Source organism: Phalacrocorax carbo, chromosome 17, assembly GCF_963921805.1.
Source record: "Phalacrocorax carbo chromosome 17, bPhaCar2.1, whole genome shotgun sequence".
NCBI classification, from domain to species: Eukaryota; Metazoa; Chordata; class Aves; order Suliformes; family Phalacrocoracidae; genus Phalacrocorax; species Phalacrocorax carbo.
In genome coordinates this window covers 3,996,292-4,016,682 of record NC_087529.1, presented here as the reverse complement: position 1 = coordinate 4,016,682, position 20,391 = coordinate 3,996,292, and the positions used below count along the sequence as shown (strand labels likewise).

The 20,391-nt window shown below is 42.6% G+C and overlaps 1 protein-coding gene across 9 annotated transcripts; it reads left to right on the top strand.

Annotated features, from left to right (window-relative positions):
- The first annotated feature begins 174 nt into the window (after positions 1 to 174).
- TUBD1 (tubulin delta 1) lies at positions 175 to 19,911 on the top strand. Of its 9 annotated transcripts, none has more exons than XR_010375529.1 (12): positions 175 to 313; positions 1,584 to 1,778; positions 2,323 to 2,470; positions 2,918 to 3,134; positions 3,651 to 3,882; positions 4,680 to 4,844; positions 5,546 to 5,686; positions 6,201 to 6,384; positions 7,381 to 7,600; positions 9,115 to 9,253; positions 10,186 to 10,310; positions 14,801 to 19,909. XR_010375529.1 is itself a non-coding variant. In XM_064467828.1 (9 exons), the coding sequence occupies exons 2-9, from the start codon at positions 1,607 to 1,609 to the stop codon at positions 7,481 to 7,483; spliced, it is 1,332 nt and encodes a 443-aa protein (XP_064323898.1). In that variant the 5' UTR covers positions 175 to 313; positions 1,584 to 1,606; the 3' UTR covers positions 7,484 to 8,360. The 9 variants fall into 9 exon arrangements, 5 of the variants coding, with proteins under 5 accessions (XP_064323898.1, XP_064323896.1, XP_064323897.1 ...); XR_010375530.1 differs by having other exon boundaries at positions 9,115 to 10,310; positions 14,801 to 14,926; positions 17,782 to 19,903; XR_010375531.1 differs by having other exon boundaries at positions 9,115 to 10,310; positions 14,801 to 14,926; positions 17,998 to 19,902.
- The last annotated feature ends 480 nt before the right edge of the window (positions 19,912 to 20,391 follow it).

Below are 20,391 nucleotides of genomic sequence, written 5' to 3'. Positions count from 1 at the left end.
CATGCGCAGAGGGGATGCCGCCGGACGGAGGGGCGCGGTGGTGGGGATGAGCATGCGCAGTGCGCGCCCGTCCTCCTTTCTCCTGGCACAGAGCGTGCGCAAAAGGCGCAGCGAAGCTGCCAGAAGGAGCATGCGCATAATGCTTTGTGAAGCCCAGAGGGCCGACCCTTGTACCCGACCTGCCCGGCGTCCCTTCTGAGCATGCGCGAAGCGGGTTGTTCGAAGGCGCGTCTGGGTCCGAGCCGGCGGGGAAGGGGCTGGGAGATCGCGCATGCGCCCTCGGCCCCCGAGCGCCTCAGCGAGGGCCGTCGAGGTCAGCCCTGAGGAGGGGCCGGCGGCGAGCGGGGCCGAGGGCGGCCGGCGCTGCCTGGGCCGGGGCGAGCACCCCGGGGGGGCGGCGGTACCAGCGGGGAGGCCCGGCGGGGGTGGGCTGGCGGACAGGAGAGGCTCTGGAGGGGGGCGAGGTGGCCGAGCGACGTGAGGGGCAGGCGGCCCCGGGAACGTGGTGGCCCCGGAGGGCTGGCGGCCCGAAAAGGCCCGAAAGGGCGGCCCGGGTGGCTGCAGGGCAGGGCCCGAGCGACAGCTGCCTGCTCCGGGTCACACCGACAGCGGACGCGAGGGCGGGGGTCGGTACCACACGCGTGGGTTGGACGGGAGCCTTTTCTTAAAATCATTTACGGATTTATTTCTTGTCTGCTGTGAGGAATAACTCAGCCTTGCTGTAGCCCTGGCCTTAGGCTGTGAGGTGCTGGCTGGCAGCGGTGCTGAAATCAAGCACAGGAATCAAAAATAGCACATACCTGCCTGCAAAATGCAGCAGGATCGAGTTACAGGCGCTGGCAGTTGTCCAAAGAATGCTGTTGCTGAAGTGCTCCGGCACAGCTGGGATGATAACGAAAAATAGCAGCCCGGAATAATGAAGCAAGTTTTAAATAAAAAAAAAAAATTGACCTTGTTTCTGTGAAAGGAGAATAGAAAAGTGAGAAACCAGAGCTACTGCAAAATGCTGAGTGGGGGGAAAAAATGTCAAAACATGCTGGTTCTGAATCAAAAACTTTTCTCTCTACGGTGAAAGCGAGGGGAATGCTCTGGGGAATCCTTTTGTCACCTCAGCAGATTTTGGCATCAGGCCCACAGCTGTACAGGACTGGAAACCAGCTAGATTTCTGAACAGGCTTCACATTTCTAAAGGCATATCGTCCTTTCTTATTATGCCTATTATGCTTTTACAGCCTTATCCTGTAACTTTGCTGGAGTTATAATTATTTGTTTCTATCCTGCCTTACTAAGCAAAAGTAAGAAACCAAAGACTGCTTGCTGTATGGTTGGCTTCAGCCTGTTCAGACCTATAGCAACAGTAAACAGACTGGTTTCCTATAAACTGCTATCTGCAATCTTCTGACGTTCAGGAGAAAGTGCTGACAGTCTGCTTTTCCCCCAAAATAGCCAGTGGTTGTAGCGTAGCTGCCTCCTTCTCACTAGTGGTTCTCAAAAAATTGCAAAACTGATCAGAAATCTGCTTGTCAGAACTTTTTTTTCTCTCTCTTTTCCACAGTTACTAAAGGCATACTTTTCTTTTTTAGGCTTAAATACAAAGTAAATAAGAATGTCAATAGTCACAGTCCAGCTTGGTCAGTGTGGTAATCAGATTGGTCATGAAGTGTTTAACGTTATCTGCGGAGACGTCCATGGCACACATGGGTTGTGTTCCAAGAAGGAGAATGGATCCTACCATGATGCTTGCAAAGAACGTTTTTTCAGTGAGGAGGAATCTGAAGGTACAGCATTTCAGTGTTTGCTTCCCACAGAGGGTCTAGTTTCCAGCCTAATACAGATAAGAGTATAGAAATAAAGTTTTTTACCTTCAGTCTTGGAGAATTGTCCCAACCCTCTGCCTTCACAACGTTGTGAACAACCGCAGAAGCAAAATCAGTGCCATAACAAGTCTGAGACCACAGAGCAAGTCTGCCAGAAACACAGCTGGAAAGCGCATATAGGCATAATCTTTCCTTCCAAACATCTGCATTTTCTACTGTAGATCAGTTATACCATGGAGCAGGGCCCAGAGTATCTGAATTTGGTGTTATCAAACACATTAAGTGGTTTCTTTCCTGAAAGATCTGTGGTCTCCATATTTTGTCTTTGGAACAGCAGATCATTCTCCAGAAGTCCAGGGCATTGCCAAGTCCTCCTTTCAGTATCTGCCTGTACTGTCCCATCAATAGTTCGGCTTATGTGTGTGGGAGGTCGTGGTGCAAGTCTTACATAAATGAGTTCTAATATTGGCACGTTATTCTTAGTTTTGTTTTTCTTCCTACCCAGTTCCTGTTGCCCGGGCTGTGCTTGTTGACATGGAACCGAAAGTAATCAGCCAAACCTTATCAATAGCCGCCAGGTCTGGCTACTGGAAATACGATGATCGGTCGCACTTCTGTCAGAAGCAAGGGTCTGGGAACAACTGGGCAAACGGGTATGAACAATTGTTCCAAGCTTCGCTGAGGGAACTGTAGAAGCTAATGAGCTGTCTAGACTCTCTACGAGTGGTACTATTGGAGCTGAGCGAGGTACTAAGTATGTAACATTAACTTGATTTATTTTTAAGTTAGAACAGCAATACATGGAGCAGTAGAATTTCTAAATTGCTGTTTGCAAGGTGAAATTGGTATTTACAGTGAAAACATAACATTTTAGAGTAGAGTGAATATATTTTATTTAAGAATAAGAAACAATAAGCACACTATAAACAGCTGTTTTGCAAAATGTCACAGCTGAGGGTTGTTTACTGGAGATAGAATGGGTGACATAATGTCAGGTTATATAAATAGTGAAAAGAGTATCCTTCATGAATAGCTTCACCTTACTGCTTTTATTTTGATATAACCTGCCATGTCTCGCTGTTTCGTCTTTTATTCAACAGTTATTCTGTCCATGGGCCTAGACACAAAGAAGTAATAATGGATCTGGTGCAAAAAGAAGCAGAGAAATGTGATCGACTCAGTGGATTTTTCACAATAATGAGCATGGCTGGTGGTACAGGATCCGGCTTGGGAGCGTTTGTAACCCAGTGTTTGAGAGATGCTTTTCCAACCTCATTTATACTAAACCATGTTATCTGGCCCTACGGCACTGGTGAGGTGAGTGTCCTGCTTCCCAGAGATATTCTACAAGTTCATCATCGCTGTTGACCTTTAAACATAAAATACCTGCAGGGAAATAAACTAGGAGAGAGATACATTTTAGTTTTAAAAAGTTCAACATGTCAGAAAGTAACACAGCTAATGAATTGTTTGCTTAGTATTTGGTACATGTCGTTTCACAAAAAAATAATCTTGATAAGTGCTGAAGTATAATACAGTTTCATGAGAAGCTCTACTAGCTAACTAGAAACCTCCTGTTATGATAGTATCTCAGCATTAGAATCAGTTCCTAGATGGATTTTAGTCTATTTAACGTTTTATTTGTATGAACTAAGAAGGATAAACGTGATTTTTCCCTGAAAAAGCCCTGCTAGCTCCTGACCTCATTCTGCACTTTGGCAAAGAAAATGAATCATAACTGAGGAAATGACAGTAGCCAGAGGATTACAAACTAGAAAGAGATTAAGTTGTTTGACTCTTATTTGTGTGTATTTTTTGTTTGTTCACTCTCAGGTCATTGTTCAAAACTACAACTCTGTTTTGACTCTGTCACATCTGTACCAGTCTTCAGATGCCCTTCTTGTTCATGAAAATGATGTCATCCATAAGATCTGTGCTCAGCTCATGAATATTAAACAGATCTCCTTCAGGGATGTAAATCAAGTCATCGCACACCAGCTGGGGAGTGTTTTCCAGCCCACTTACACAGCAGAAGGTGGCTTACACTATAGCAGAAACCCATTAGGTACCTAACCATAACAGAGCTGCCTAATGCATTCTTACACATCCTTGTGTAATCATTTCATGTTGTTAATTTAAGTTCTTCACCCTCCTTACTCAAGTATTTAGATACATCCCAAGTTTTAAGATAGGAAGAGTGCAGCAAGAGACTAATTTAGAAGTTCAATCCCAATTCTGTAGCAGAGTCAAAAACAGAACACCCGGCTTCAGGTTTCATTCTTTCCCGAAAGAACCCCGTTTCTCCTTTTTCAAGTGATTACAGACACCCTTGTATCTATTGACATTTCAGAGGAAATCTGTGCAGGACAGTAATTTTGGACTGAGGTTCACATTTCACATTTGGTTAGAAGTTTGTATAAACTGAAATGAAATGAAAGTTTTGTGTTTTGCTCAGGCAGGAGACGGCTGGCACGCAACCTGGTAGCAACAAGCAACAGGCTGACATTTGTATCTTTAAGGGATTAGAGAAAATTACCCATGTTGCCAAGAGTTTTGCTTGTAAAATTAAACTTGCTTGTAAAATTAAACTCTTGGATCTTGAGTCAGACTACAAAGCAAGACAAGTGTAAGTGGTAAAATAAGAGGTACTGACACGCTTGATAGAACTCAGTAGTACATAGTAAGTGTGCAGTACTTCGTCCGATGTGTGTCCATATACTTGCCAAATTAAAACTTTATATAGCCTGATTTGTTTCTTACCTTAAATTGCTAGATCTTTGTAAAGTTCCTCACTCCTCCTGTTTTAGCTAGCCTATGCAGTATTTTTATCAAACATGAGCAGCTGTTAATTTCTTCTTTCAGGAGACTTAATGGAGACATTAGTTCCACATCCCGAATTCAAGATGTTGGGTCTTCGTAACATACCTCAGATGCCTGAAAACTCCCTCGCTTATAGCACATTTAGTTGGCCTGGGCTCATCAAACATTTAAGGCAGATGCTCATTGCTAATGCTAAAATGGAGGAAGGTAACAAGCATTCACTCATCTTCCGTATCTGTCACTCTTTAAGCATTTATTTTTACAGAGGAAATAAAACTTACTGTTTCATGGAGCTCACTGACTAGCTTTAGTCAGTTGAGAAACGAGCTGCTGCCCTCAGACAGCAGGAATTTGCCTCTACATAGCCAGCTGCTCCTCTAACTATTCACTCAGCTGCCACAGCAGCTCCTGGTTTGCTCCTGGTTTTGCTCCCAGACATCTGTTAATTATAACTATTGAAAATATGCAAAACAAAGTTTTTGGCCGTGCACTTAATTTACATGATTAATTTGGAACATTTTTTGGATAGTTAGTTCTGCTATGCTTTTTCTTTCTACACCTTCTACTAATAAAAATCATGCTTAGCTCTTCCGTATCATTTACAAGGGGAATTCAGTATAGCTTCCAGTTATGCAAAGAATGGGCTGGCAGATTGCTAAGTATAGAAACAAGTATCCATTTCCTCTGGTACGACTAGTGACTACCAGGCAAATACTGCTAGATTAGCACTGTTTTTCTCCAAGAATTGTGTAACTACCGCTTAACTAACGTGCAGAAGCTACAAACTCTAACGTGATCTCAGCTTGGGGCACAGTGGTAGTTACCATCTGACTCTTCAGCTAGTCTGAGTCCATATTTTGTGAAACATTAACTTTCTTTTATATCTTTTTTTGCCAAAAATCTCATAGGTATTGATTGGCAAGTACGACCACCGCGTCTAGGCTCCTCCATCCCCTCCAGTCAGTCCACAAATAAGCCGCTGCATTTCAATACTTCCGTTGCTAACCTGGTTATCCTGCGAGGAAAAGATACGCACAGCATAGACTTGGGTAAGAAGGAAAAGCATGGCACCTCAGTGATTCTTGATTCACACCTCACTGTTTTCTTTGCAACCATACCTGATGAAAGCGGAAAAAAAAAACCCCGAGGCCACATATTTGACTAAGGTCAATATTCCCTCTAGAAACATTTTAATGTCCAAGGCCACGTTGCCTAACTGCTTAGGGCTGTTGTGTTTACAGCTGAGACTTCTGTGTTTCCTAAGCACTCAGGAAAAGACTGAAGTCGACATATACAATAGGATTCTTGGCTATATTGTCTGAAAGTATGTTTAGCCCCTCTGGATTGATGAGCACAGCTTGCAGATGAAGTACCAATACAAGAGTATGCTTCTAGATAGTCTGATGAATCTGCTATATTTTCAACAGGCAGACTGCTCTGCAGTTTTTTCAAGGCTTGAATTGATCTGCTGAGCCCTGATTAGTAATTATGATCGACTGAGATCACGATGTAGGAGCTTGTAGCTTTACATTTGACAAAAGCACTGTCTCATTTCTGCCACAGGAAGTTTCCGAGATCCCTCATTATATACATCGTGGCTAAACCCTCAGGATGCTTTTAATGCGTGGAAAACACCGAGAGCATTTAACAAGTACGAAAAGTCTGCTTCTTTGGTCAGCAATAGCCAATTCCTGCTGAAACCTCTTGACAACATTGTAGGAAAAGCTTGGAATATGTTTGCTTCCAAGTAAGTGAAAATAATTATGCTGATTCTTCATTTATAACTGCCAATATCTTCAGCATTAGCAAAGCCATTGTCAGTACAGCTTGCTCTTCTGGCAAAGTAAAGTAATGGTGAATAAGCATGAAGATTGTTCCCACACTTCAGTGGAAACATTTTTATGCTTGAAGCATGATGGCAGGGTGCGGAACACAGAACAGTGCTTGTGTTCTGTGGGTAAGTGAGACCACATATTCTAGTGCTGTCAATTTGACTATTTTCTCAGTACTCAACCTCCCCAAATGTAGTGCATGCCAGTGTGACCATTCTAAAAATAACACATAGAAACTCTTTTATTGAACGTATGGTTTCTAAAGTGGGTAAAGACATGCTGCACAGCCCGGGAAAGAAGCATCTGGGGGATTTGTGTGCTTACTAAGGCTCCCATACAATTAGTTTGATTTTTCACTGGAACCAAGAAATCCAGAAAATACTTGCCTCTTTACTTTGATCATCATGAAGCCAAGGTTACTGCGTGTCACGGCAGATGTCCATTAAACATGAGTTTCTAGCAGAGGAATTCTGCAGTTAAAATCCAAAGGAGGAAAACTGCTTTCAGTAGCTTAGCTCCTAGTTTTACCACCTGTTAGAACACCAGCAGCGATGAGAAGCAAGCTGTCCTGCACACATGGGGTCAGGCTTTGCATCTCAAAGCTATAAATTACTTTTCTCGTTTAATAATCACTTCTCCGTCCATTTCCCAATTAGCTCAGTTTTGTTAGCTGCAATTTTGTTTCCTTAAGCAATACACAAAGTTATAAAAGCTATTAGAAACAAGTCATGACTTACCAATAAGTATGAATTTCAAAATGAGTTCAAGAGAGCACAGGAGAAACTAACCAGCATGGTTACTGGGTGGAAACCAATCTTCATTTGAAGTTGTTGCAGTAATTCTACAATGCGATTTCACGTGTTGGATTTCTAACGCCTTAACTGCTTTCCTTCTGTGACTCCAACACACAGAGCCTATATTCACCAGTACACCAAATTTGGGATTGAAGAGGAAGATTTCCTGGACAGCTTCACAGCTCTGGAACAAGTTATCTCCAGTTACAGCATCCTTTGATTTTTTTTTTTGAAATGGACTGAAATAGAGCTTTCCTGAAAAAACCCAGCACTGGAAAACCTTCCATCATCTTCCTGAAGTACATAAATTACTGGACTGTAGCTCTTTTTCAGTCTTGTAAGCAGCATGTGTGTGTGTTAGAAGAGTAAGAACTGACTCAGAACTAAATATATTCATAAGGGCAGGTATTATTCATATGTAATATATCTAATAAATAGCTGGTTTTCAACACATTTGCTCTACGCTCTAGCTAAGTGTTTGAACATCATTTTTGGCACTTGGATATTTTTCATAAAGCATGTCTACACAGAAGGATGTTTCTCCCGGCTAAACTTTCAGCATCTAAACTATCGTGAGCCAATGTGTGCTTGACTACAGTAGTAAGGCAGTCCTGATTCTCTGATTTCAATTTTTCATGATAACATTTTACCCTGGAATGTTTCAATATTGATAAAAGGCACAGTATCAGAATTATTAATCCAAACTCCATGTAGGTATCATTCAAGAGACAACAGTCTGCAGGTATTACTTCAGTGCAAAGGAAGACCTAAATTCTATTTTAAGGACCTTAACCTGGACAAAAGAGCAGGCATTCTGAACCACCTTTTACAAAAGGTGTGAAGGATTCTTCATTTTCCTGTCATTCTCAAGTTATATTAGAGATGATAATGAATTATATGCTTTTCTGGCCGTTTCCCTGTGCCCTGTTTTCAAGTAGTGTCACCTACCAACTGAAGCAAAAAAAGTCCCGATAGCACATCAGAAGGCTTGGCTATTTGTTATAGGTGAGCCACAGGTTTAAGCAAAACTAGACCTCTTGCTCTTCTTCAAGTTAGGAGCAGTTAGGGGTTTCTCAAATTAACTTTTTTATTTATTTTTTAAAAATCTGGAAGGAGAATTGCTGGTAGATTTCAGATGTAAGAGCCTGTAATATAATATAATTGTGTCATTTCAAAAGTCGGGTTAAGAAATGGGCTCCTTTTTGCACAGATTTTACCACGACCACAAGGTGGTGCCCCCGTGAAGCTGCAGCCTGCAAACGCCGCGCTGCAGCGGCCGGGCGGGGGGAAGAGATGGCAATGGCTTGGGGGGGGCACAGGCTGGGTGCTCGTACAGGCGTACAGGAGGCTTAAAGTTTGTGTGTTAACACCGAGCTTTCTTCTGCCTCTGTTAGCTTGTCGCTTAGCAGTAGGGAGAGCTTTTGGAATTCTTGCCATTCCTCCCCCACGTCACACTCTTCTCCCATGCAAATAGTTAAAAGACTTACGCCAAGAATAAAAATTTAAAAACTGGTCTCAAGGACTTTTCCCTTGACAAGTGGAAAAATCGCATAGTTGGCCTCTAGGTTTTAGTGCTGTTTCATGCCAGGCCTCTGGGCTTTTAACTAAAAGATGAGCATGCACATAGTATGATGCTAAATACGTTCAAGACACTTGCAACGCGGCTAATGATGCCCACATAGAAATCGTGGCCTGTTTAGTGCTTCTCACTTAGTTTTAAAATCTTTAATGAATTAACATGGTGGAAGTTGCAGAAGCGACCTTGTAATCCTGCTAGGCCTCAGTTAGAGCACAGCAGACACTCTGCATTACTCGTACCTTTATTTCCTTTACCTCTTCACTTTTGTTCAGGCCAGGTACAGAAGCACTAAACACCCACCTCCGCGGAGCACCTGTTCTCAAACCAGCCCTGGCACACGACACCTGGAACAGCAAACTGACTTCTTGACAAGGCTCAAGCAACCACATGATCGAACCTGAAGAAAATAAAGTAAGCACTGGGGCTAAGTTCACAATTGCTCAAGCACGGCCACAGCAATAGCCGAGCGCTGGCGTGGCTGTGTCGACACAAGCCACAATGGATTCTGATAAATTTCACAGTAGCTTATGGACAAGCATATGGACAAGCAACTGCCCATTAGTGGTAGGGCAACTGCCAGCACCGTTAGAGTTGAGTCCAGTCCTAGTTCATGCAGGAAAAATAACCTGTGTGAATTACAAGCTATATGGGCGCTTCAATTCAATAGCTATATCGTTAAATATACAGGGGAATGCGAGTCAGTCATGGGGCGGGTGGGGAGAACACAAAAGAGAAGGCAAAGAGGAGAAAGCAGGTAGGGTAAATATATCAAATAACTTTTCATATAAAAAGATACTTGGCATTTATGACAAAACATTTTGACAATATTATTCTTGCAGACCACAGTATGTAAACCAACAGCTCAGTCTGGTTTGCTGTTTTCACTCAGCTGCTCTAATTCCTGTTTTAGGAACTCCCTCTCAAAAGGGGAAGACAAAATAATCATAGTTCAACTATCCAGCCGTACTAAAAGCACTATACTCCTCAGGAAAATTTGAGTTGTTTGGAAGTTCAAAACTACATATAATTTTGTTATAAAATATTGTTTGTTGTATTTAATCCCTCCCCCCGCAAATCACATCGCGGCAGCTCAGAGCCGGGGAACTGCTCTGATCAAGAGGGCTTTTCTAGCGTGGTGTTTGTGTCGGTTTCAACCATTGTCTTTAACTTGGGTATTTTCACAGAAGAAACTGGAGGAAAGATTGCACAAGAAGTTAAGATAAACAGCACAGGCAATTCAAGTTCACACAGAACAAAGGGTCAGGAAAGGAGACAGTATGGTGAGGTTCTCCCTCCTTCAAAAGGCACAGGATGTTTAGCAACATAGAAATAGTTTTCCCTAGTGTTTTCAACAGATATCGGACTGAGAACGTCTTCCAGTATCAGAAATGGGAACAGGAAACTCCACGTCTGAAAGAATTACCAAGTCCCAGGAATGCATACTCGTCCTCATCGTTCCACCGGACAGGTAAAAGATCTTTTTAAAAAGCTAAGGCCAGGCAAGTCCTCTCAGAAACAAGGAAGACAGCAATAGTTTATGTACTGCTACATCAATAAGTAACTTTATTGCAGAAATAACCTTACATTATCTCTTTGAATTTATAATTCTGAGCATGAAGCAAATACAGCAGGCGCTTATTGCACCTATGAATGACAGACCCATTTAGCCATTCTTTAGGAGTATATTTATTATTTATGGCTTACGTGACTTTTAGTTAACGGGGCAAAATATTTGGGGGTTTTGTTTCTTTACCTTTGATGGCAAAATTTGGGCCACGTCAGGAGACACAGCACGCAGCTAATGTATAACCCCAAAGCAAAAATAAAAATTTCCTTATTTAATCTCTAGTTGTAACATATGAAAACATAGAGGAACGATTCTGCAGCTCAAAGACAGAGCTAGGCCAATAGGTTCATTATGCTTAACAAGGATACTTCTATAAGAACTTGTTCACAGTTAGGGTTCAGGGAAAATACTCCTAGTTCCATGGGAGAACAAAGTTTTTCAAAGCAGCGATAGAGGATCACAACCATCAGCCAGATTTTGACAACACAGATTCCTCAAAACTAGAAAAAATGAAAAAAGGAGGTGAAAACAAAAGTGTAACTGTTGTATTAGCTGTTATAATTCCTTTCATTGCTCTGGAAATGAGACTGATAGGAAATATTTTAGGCATCTCTAGCCTTCTTCCTGTTAGTGTTTTTCACTGCTGACCTCAGTTCTGAAATTCTCACACCCTTTCCCAAACTAAGCCTTCATTTTTTTGATCTATGGCTGGATTCCTCTATTTTTTCCCCAGGATGTGGAGAGGAGAGGGTCAAAGTGACAGGAAGCGAATAGCTATTATAAAATTTTCATAATCTACAATTCTATTAGATGACGGAGTAGTCATTTTCTATTTTATTGAGAAAATTAATTATCTAAAGAATAGTCTGAGCCTGGAAGAGGGCCTTTATCTCATTAGAAGTTAAAATTAATGAGGTAGATCAAAGGTCAGCACAAGCCAATGGCTCACGGCGGCAGGGACAACAGAATCGGCAGCCTTGACCTTGCTGGTTTTAGGCAAACTACCCACAGGATGTCCATAAACCAAGGAACAATGCACCAAATCTGACTATTGTTTTTTGTAATGGACAGGTGCAGCTTGCTTGGAAGTTGATTCAAGGACTCTAACTATAGCAGATATATTTAATGAATAGGATAACTTTTATTTGGCCACAAAAACCAAAACAACAGGAACAAAAATTAACCTGTTACAGACACTTTAAAAATAATAACTATTTGCCAAGTGATGGGGCACTAGTGTAGTTATGGGTACAATTTATTTGGACTTAAGTATCTATTGGTGCTTATAAGGCTAGACGGGCTACCAGTACAGAAAGGATAGACTCGTAGTGTAAAAATATAAGGGGCTTTTAAGAGGATTACCTGCACAGATTTACCAAAGAGAAACAGCTCATGCTTAAGGGCAAAAATCTGTAGTTTCCACAACAACTAGGACTTTATCAATAAGAAAGGAGGAGTTATGTTCAAATCACCAGCTGATGCACTACTGGGAAATATTAAGGCACAAAAGGATATTGAATGAATAATTCACACCCTTCCGCATTTGTTAATAAATTTAGTATAGATAAATATTATGAGGGACCAAACAGCCAAAAGGAATTATTCTCCCATGTCAAAGTGTACGTTAAAGAAGTCTGCATTTTGCTGGACACCACTTTAAAAACTGCACAAGAGTCATCAGGAATGTGATTCATGGATCTGACAGGGTACAAAAAACTTCCAAAAGAAATTTTGTTGCTGCTTTTCCTCCCCTGCTATCAGGGGCAGCCCAGACACAGCCTTCCCAAGACAGCAAATTCCCGTGTAGGCTTCCTCCTCCAGCCTTCTGCCTGTGGGCTTTCCTACCCCACCGCTGCCCACGCTCCAGAAGCACAGCCTGGACACTCAGACAGCCTTTAACTCGCCGGGATGTAGAGCTGATAATCCTGAATTTTAACTGCAGAGCCTTTCCGGCGTTTTCAGTCAAACTCAAAGTTCACAATGGTCCCTTCTGATTTCATATTGTATGAATCCTCTCCCTCTAGACAGCCACTTCCCCTCTATCCGGCTGGGGTAATGAGTCACCTACCTCCGTGAATCAGCAGAACCTGCTTAACCCTTTCCCAGAAGCATGAACGGCTGCAAATTGGGTGGCATTTCCAACAAACCTTACTGCCAGCCGTAGGGAGCACACTGGAAAAGGCGAAGGTAGCCTGAGATAGGAGATTAGAGAGGCTGCTTCTGGTCATGGGGAAATGTAAAGGCAATTTTTAGAGGTATAAATGTCTTCCATGATAAAGAAAATGGAAGAATTCTAAACCTTAACCCCATGGTTCCCAGAAGCCTAAGAAATTCTAATCAGGGACTTCTAAGAAAGTCTAGTGGTATCAAAGGCACAGGCCTCTCTAATTATCTGCATGAATCAGGTCACAGGAACATTCCTGGCTGCTGGTCTTAAAAGCAACTTTTTAAAAACATGTAATTTTACACCATAAGATAGAAAAATAAGTAAAACGAAGGCTCTCTCTAGGCCAAGATTCCTATTTTAAAAGAGCAGTAAGTAGAGAAACTAACTAAAATAAGCCACTGATTAACATGTAAAAGACAGAATAAACGCTGCTTGAGCTTCAGTGAGCTATGAGCTTTTGTTTCAGTAGTTATATGTGATGAGAAAAATACCATCTTATACGGTATATCTGCATTTAAATGGGTGTGTTCTGCAAAAAATGATTATTGTACATATTTGGTTACATGTACAATGTAATGTTTATTTAAAGGCTCACAAAAATACACTTCAGTTGCCTGAGAGTGGTGTAATTGTGGTCAGATGGCATGATTTAATTTGAACTTTTGCCCAGTAGTCTCCAATATGTAATAGATCATTTACAGGAGCATGTAAGCAGAACACCCCGAAGGAGCCAAATGGAAAGCAGCCTTATCCCACACGCTGAAGGTGTAATAAAATACTGACTCTGTACTCGGTTGGCAAGGGCAGCTGTAGCCGTTCATTATAACATCCCCAATAAGTATGGTGAGAGCTGGGCAATAGTTCAGAGCTGCTCCTCTCCAGATGGCTCGGAACAATACTGAGTTCAAGGATACATATTTCCATGTAAGACTGGTTGCTGCTAGCTGTCATGCATTTCTGCCACTTGCTAAGAAAACACGGGGAAATCTCCTGCCCACCCCACTTGGGGCAACTTCAGCCTGTATTACTACCCGATTCTGAGCTGTCTAGTCAGCAACTGTATTCATGTAGTTATCTGATGTTGTGAACTAGCGATTTCTCCTTCCTAGGCCATATTTTAGTGAAGACACCTAATGCAACTGATAAAACATTAAAAACAAATTTGGCAACCGATGAACAAAAATCCAATTAAATTCTCTTCTCCCAAGAAGAAAGCTTCCGTTCCCTCTCTACGAGACTTTAACTCAGGTTTTCACACTGTTTTCTTCTCTAAAGATTTAGTCAGGCTTCTCCACAAAACTAGTATTTTCACAGCAAAGTATTCTTATATAAAAAGTAAATACAGACCTAACGTGTGCTGTGAAAGGGGAGCTGATTCTTCAATGACATTATAAAGGACACCTGAACTTGCTTTAGTACACACAGGGTCCTGTTCAAGTCGAACAAAACTCCAGCCAAGAGGCCTGAACTTGTCCAAATATCACTAAGCCCTGAGGGCGGACAGGGACACAGGAGGGACCGAGAGGAGACACATCCGTGACAGTTTTAAGCGAGGGCTCTCGGGCTCGGGTCTGTCAAACAAAGACTTTCCTTATTCACTGAACTGGAATGATCCTCCCTCAGCCACAGCTGAGATCCCTTGCCAAAGGCTGCACAGGAGGTTTCCACACCTCGCTTAAGAACACCAGGCTCCTCGTGGGCAACCACCACACTTTCAGCTCACGCGCAAATGCTGCAGTGTCATTCGCCACATGGTGCTTGTGCACATGCAGAAGTGGTTAAGACGAGTTTATACAGAACTTAAGGGAGGCAACAGAATTAAAATCACCAATTGCATTAGCACCGATCTAGTAGGAATACTGCTTTGAAATTTTTTTGCACCCATTACTTTGCACTTAACTAAATACCAGCTTCAGGCACCTTAAAAGTTTCTCCCTTCCTTGCTGCTCCCCACCTAGTCTCTTACGCAACACACGCAAACGCACGTGACTATATGCCACGAGAGGTCAGCTGGACTGAGGGGAGACATAAAAATCCAGGAATCAGAGCAATGAAATCTGTTGTTATGAAAATATCCTAGATATTACAGCTCTTAAGAAAACAGCTGCAGCAAACAAGAGGCACTGAGAGAAGCACGATTTCTAAACAGACCAGAGAGGTTTCGTGAACATGGCTAGATTTGTATGATGTTGTAAATTTAAGTGTGTATTTTCTCTTTACGCAGGTCCTGTTTCTTTCAGAGACGGAAAAGAAATGCTGAGCGCACAAACCAGCTTTTTTCAAGCCTTTTCAAGAGGTGGAAAGAGCTTAAGAAACATGTGGTCTCTTAAAACTCACATGGTTTCTACATGTAAGTGTGAGCCTCAAAGTATTTATGTGGTTTAGTTAGCAGCAGCTTCTGCAAGAGAACTGCCAGTTTCTTTCCTGACAATATGGAAGGAAAATAGAGGTGTACCACAAGGTCGTTGCGTGCAGCTAGAACAGGCTTTGGGAAACACACCTCATCTCTCAAAGAATTTCTTATACTTTGTCAAACGGTCTGAAGCAGAGTTTAACCTCCCCAGGCACACTGGGCACAGGTGGTGCCTGTGCTCAAGCAGCTTAGAGCTCTGGCTGATGTCTTTCACTGAAGCGATGCCACCTCGCAGCGAAAAGGCTTTCGGCCTTTGAAATGCCGTGCAGATCAGCTGGTACCCAAGTAAGGCAATAGGTGACTACCTCCAGATTGATGTCATCAGTCATAACTGTGGTCACAATCTTGTGTAAAACCAGGCTAACAAACACTTCAGTGTAGGTTACAGAATCTGCCTAGATCCGAGATAACCTTTGAGGCAAGTTCAGTACTCCATATAGCAAAAAGCAGCTAAATGGCACACCACCAAGGCTGCAAGGAAACAAAAAGGCCCAACCACCTTCCTGAGGCAGAACCCTACCTGTGTGGCCTCCTCTATCATATTAGCATTAAAAAAAACCCAACCCAAACCCAAAAGCAGTGCATTGTGCCTTAAATCACATGTACATACATGCCTTTCCCTCCCAGGACCCCCCAGGCAGGAATAGTCCAGCAGTCCCCACCGAAAAGACACCAACTCCCAGTTTTTACAAGGACAGAAAAGCAGTTTCTGAGGCCATGAGAAGGGTGGGGTTTGCAGGGCAGTTATCAGAGCAGGGAACAACACACAGAGCTGGCAAGTCCTATCTCTTGCCTTTCATCAGGAAATAGCAGCTAGTTTCCTTATTACCAGCTGCCTGGGCAACTCATTTAAGCTTCTTGGGAAACCAGAAGAACAATTAAGCTGGGAGTAACTCCCTTGAAACACGGAAGATGCAGCAGTTACTTATCCATATCTGAACAGCTCGTCAAATGAGGTTTAAAGAAAGATGACCTTTGATTTAATGCTAATGTAGTCAATGCTCTTTGAATCATTCCAGGAGTGAAGAATAATAATTAAAAAAAAAAACCAACCCTCTAGCACAATAAAGGGTAAAGGCAAAGTATAGCAAAGCTTGGCCCATTCCATGAGTGAAGCAACAGGTTCACATTCGCATGTTCATTTTACCACAGCTGAACGTCAATAGCACTGAACAGGCTGAACGACTCCACAGCTCAACAGCCTCTTCACTTTAAACTAAGTAAGGAGCAATAGTCACCTTTTTTGACCAAAATGCGATTTTGCTGAATTCCTGATGCGTGCCAAGAAGCCCGTCACAGATTGCTGGGCTCTCCCTGTTTGCTTTGACCTGCAAGGTGATACAACAGACGTCTTGAGGACACGCGAAGGGTTTCTGCATTTGAGCTCTTTTCACTCTTCAGACAACTGACCCTGGTTGTTACAGCCTCTCCCATTCACGCCACTACCAACTGTGTTTCGCTGCCTTTTATAAAAGCTGAGTGGATGCATCAATAAGCAAATGAAACTGATAAAGAAATAAATGCTAGTATTTCATGGCCTCGGTTTGACACTTGAGTTAGGAAAGTCACAGCAGGCTCAAAGAGGTTTTCAGTATTATCCTTTTAAAAATTAGTTTGTAAGAGCATATGCAAATATTTACCCTCAATCTAGCTCTGAATGCATTAGCAGGGTGTTTCACAGGGAAGGTGATTGCTTCACTCCCTGTTTCCTGAAGAGGTTACAGCAAATCGACCAAGGTTCCAGCAATTAAACCCTCACCTGGACCGGCCTGCTCTCAGCGAGGGGTGGCAGCCCAGCAGGAAGCCCTCCCCAGCTACTGCTCTCCCGCTTTCACACTCCTCAGTGCTGCAATCTGGAGAAAGCTGGGCAAAGTACTTACTGTTTTTACTTCCCCGCAAAAAAAAAAAAACCAACAAAAAAAACCCCAAAAGCCAACCCAAACCCCAAATTTACAGAAAAAAAACCTAGAATTTTAAATCTCAGAAGAACAATTTCAATTACCTTTCAGTGCTGATTACAAAGTATATTTTAACCATGTGCTTCAAAGAAAACTGCATTACTTTTACCTCCGAGGAAGGAACGCACCCAATCACCACTTCACTTTACACCTGCAATCAATTTTGTTCACTAATATTTGTATTTGTGCTTGATAATCAGGGAAACATCCACAGCATTTGTGCTTGCAATTAGCGCTGCCTGCAGTGAGAGGGAGGCTGATTCTAACAAATCAAATAATGAAACCCAAAAGCACAGCAGGGAAGGACTTTCTGGAACAGCATTAAGCCATCTTCAAGTATTAATGACAAATGTCTTTTAGCATGAACAGGCAGCTGGGTGATTTCAGAGGGAGCTGCTTTAACAGGAAACACAGTGTGACACTGGGAAGGAGGTAAGAAACCACAAGTGGAGACAGGGAGCAGGAGGTTTCCTGACGGTTTTGATGGAATGGAGGGAAGCGTGGGCCTGGACGATTTGATCTGGCATGGCCTGCGCCCGGCTCAGCCTGGCGCAGACCAGCATGACCTTTTTAGCTTTGCTTACATCAACTCAATTCTTGCCCTGACGACGGGTACGTCATGACTGCCACGCCAGGCCACGCCAGCACGCCTACACCTCCCGCAGCCTTCCCAGTGTGTTGTGGTGAGGCACAACTCACAGGTCAGGCAATAAGCAGGCAGAGAATTAGGAGGTGGCTCGGCAGCAGTCCTACCTGGCCTCGGCTCTGCTGTGCTTCTCAGAATTGTTAGGCTGGCAAATAGGGCCAACTTTCTGCTTTGCTCCCTGCTTACAGCTCACTTGTGACAGCAGAGGAGACTCAACCAACCTCTGTCGCCTCAAAGTCGGCTCTGATGTCTAACCAAACATCACTTGTTACAAGGGTTGTTACTTCCATGTGATTTTCAGTAATCCCAAGGAAAAAAGCAAGATGCTTTATTCGGTGTCTAAGCTGCAAGAAGAATCAGCTAAAAATACAGTGATCGTGCTAAGATTGTTCCTCTCACCACAGAGCTCGCTTTGGATTTTTCTCCAACAGCCTTTAAGCTAGGTGATGGACTGCTTCCAGTGCATGACTGAAAATATGTACACCAAAAGGACACTTTGGATTAAGGGAGCAAAATACATGTTTTCAGATGAAATGCTAAAGGCTCTGGGTCTTTCTCTGAAGCCACAAAATGCAACTGCAGATGTATCTTCTAGATTCCCGCCCATTGCGGAACGCTTGGGACAATTTCACAGCATAACAACAAGCTCAATGTACAGAAATGGAAACAATCCAGCTGAAATAAACACCGGGAAACAGATATTTGTTTGTTTATTTAAGCAAACATAGAACTATCCATTGCAAATCTCATTAGGTTTGCATAACTTTCATTTCTATTATTTGTTACCTTTTACCAAGTCTTATTATCTCCCAGCGGCCGAGCAGGCAGAAGCAAGTAGAATGACCAGTCCCTTCTTTAAATAATGTTAGAAAGCTTCAAAATAACAGCAGAGCTTATTGGAATGGACACATACAAACATGAGTTGCAGAACAACAGATATCTATATTTCTCACTATATGCATGTACACACAGATTGCAATAAAAGTGGGGGAAAGCTTTCAATTTGTCTTCCAGTAGGCAAGGAGGTGTAATTACGAGGAGACTCCTAAAGCATTTAGAAGGGTACAGTTTATTGGCTCAAGCTCTAGGAAGGTGGTTTTTTTTTCTTTTTACTCGCTCTTACACAGTCTCCCCATTTCAATCTGACACCATACAGGGGCCTCTACATGGCATAAATTGAATTCACTCTCACAAAGGGCCTTAAGACACTACCAGAACTGTGTGAAGCAAATAGCAGCGTCGCGCAGGTGAATGGCAGGTACTAAAACTGGGGAAAGTAGCAAACCCTTGTTTACCTAGTACAAGTATCCTGAAGAAAACCGAAACAAGCAGCTGTGAACTGCTGACCTGATCTTACAAAGTGCAGAACTAACGTTCTGGCAGACTGAAAGCGAAGTACCAGATAGAGCTACGCTTTTTTGCATGCGCACTGTATGAGAACAAGCTCTTTGCTACGCAATTTTCAAAGACAATCTTTAGGCCTGAAAGTGACAAAGCTGCCAGGGCCAAGATTTAAGAAATACTGTTCATCTTTTACAAATCCATAGGGGCAAATGAATGGCCTTTGTGCTTTTAACCATCTTGCAGTACCTCCTGGCACTCAGACTTTTAGATATTTAAATTTAATCTACTCAGCAGCCCTATTGAGAGAAGTCCCTATGAAAAGCCTCCCCACTCATTCAGTAACACTGTTTGAAGTCCTAGAGGAAGCACAGGAGAGAAACATTACAAACCTCACGCACAGCTGAGATGAAACTTTAAAAGATGTTTCTTGTGTAGACCGCTGCACTGCCCGCCTTCTGAACTCATTTCCATCTAAACCTAAAAACATTTACATGCTATTGATGTTCAATGAAAACAGTTGGAGATGGATGAGCGAACGGTCAGATGAGAGATACCAAAATGTCAGACAGCCTACCGACTGTTGTTGCCATGAGATCCAACAGTCAACATCAGTCTGATAAGCTATCCGACAGGATGGTACAGCCATGGAGATGTCACGACGGTTGGCAACACAAGAGGACATTCAGGCAGGATTGAACAAAATAGGTATTTTCACACCTTGCTCGAGACCTGCCCTAACCTAATGCAGGGATAACTCACCAAAACGAGAGCAAGATCTAACCTACTTTGTGCTCATATGTCACCTTTTGATAACACTAATTCAAAGTCAAATTAGTTCTTGTTACTTACCCCTAGGACAAAAATAAAAAACCGTAGTTCAGAGATTATTAGAGTAGCAACACATACACAGTAGCAGTGGAATGGATGCCTACTTACTCAAGAGGGAAAAAGATCCATGTTAATGTTGGTTATGTTCATGCACATTACAACTGGAACACATGCTGGTTCAGAAGAAGGTTTTTAAAATATCTGACTTTTAAAGCCTAAGTTAAGGGTCTCTAAGGTTCTCTGCATCATGCTGGGTTTGACATCAAATCTGTTTTCAGCTGGAATCGTTACTCTTCCCCCCTCTCTCCTCCATCACTGCCCACGGTGCTGCAATCAGTGGCAAACATCTGAGAAGAATTCATGATAACAAATATCGCCAGCTATTCAGCTTGCCTATTTTCACCAGTGAGCCGACCTTCAAGCAAGTGACATGCTTTCTACTTCCTTCTGCTAAGTGAGGAGCTCTTAAGAAAAAAGAAAAAAACAAGAACAAAGGGCTTCAGCACCATTTGTGCAGGAAGGATGAGTAAAGCATGCCATTCATGGGATTAAGGCTTAATAAAGAAACTAAGGAAACTGAGCATACAGAAGTGGAGAGGAAAAGAAACAGCTTAAAAAGACTGACA

Excerpts from the sequence above, each read along its gene's own strand:
- TUBD1 (XM_064467826.1), top strand. The coding sequence starts at position 1,607 with ATGTCAATAGTCACAGTCCAGCTTGGTCAGTGTGGTAATCAGATTGGT. Across the intron at positions 1,779-2,322 it reads CAGTGAGGAGGAATCTGAAG|TTCCTGTTGCCCGGGCTGTG; the intron begins GTACAGCATTTC and ends CTTCCTACCCAG. Across the intron at positions 6,385-7,380 it reads TGGAATATGTTTGCTTCCAA|AGCCTATATTCACCAGTACA; the intron begins GTAAGTGAAAAT and ends TCCAACACACAG.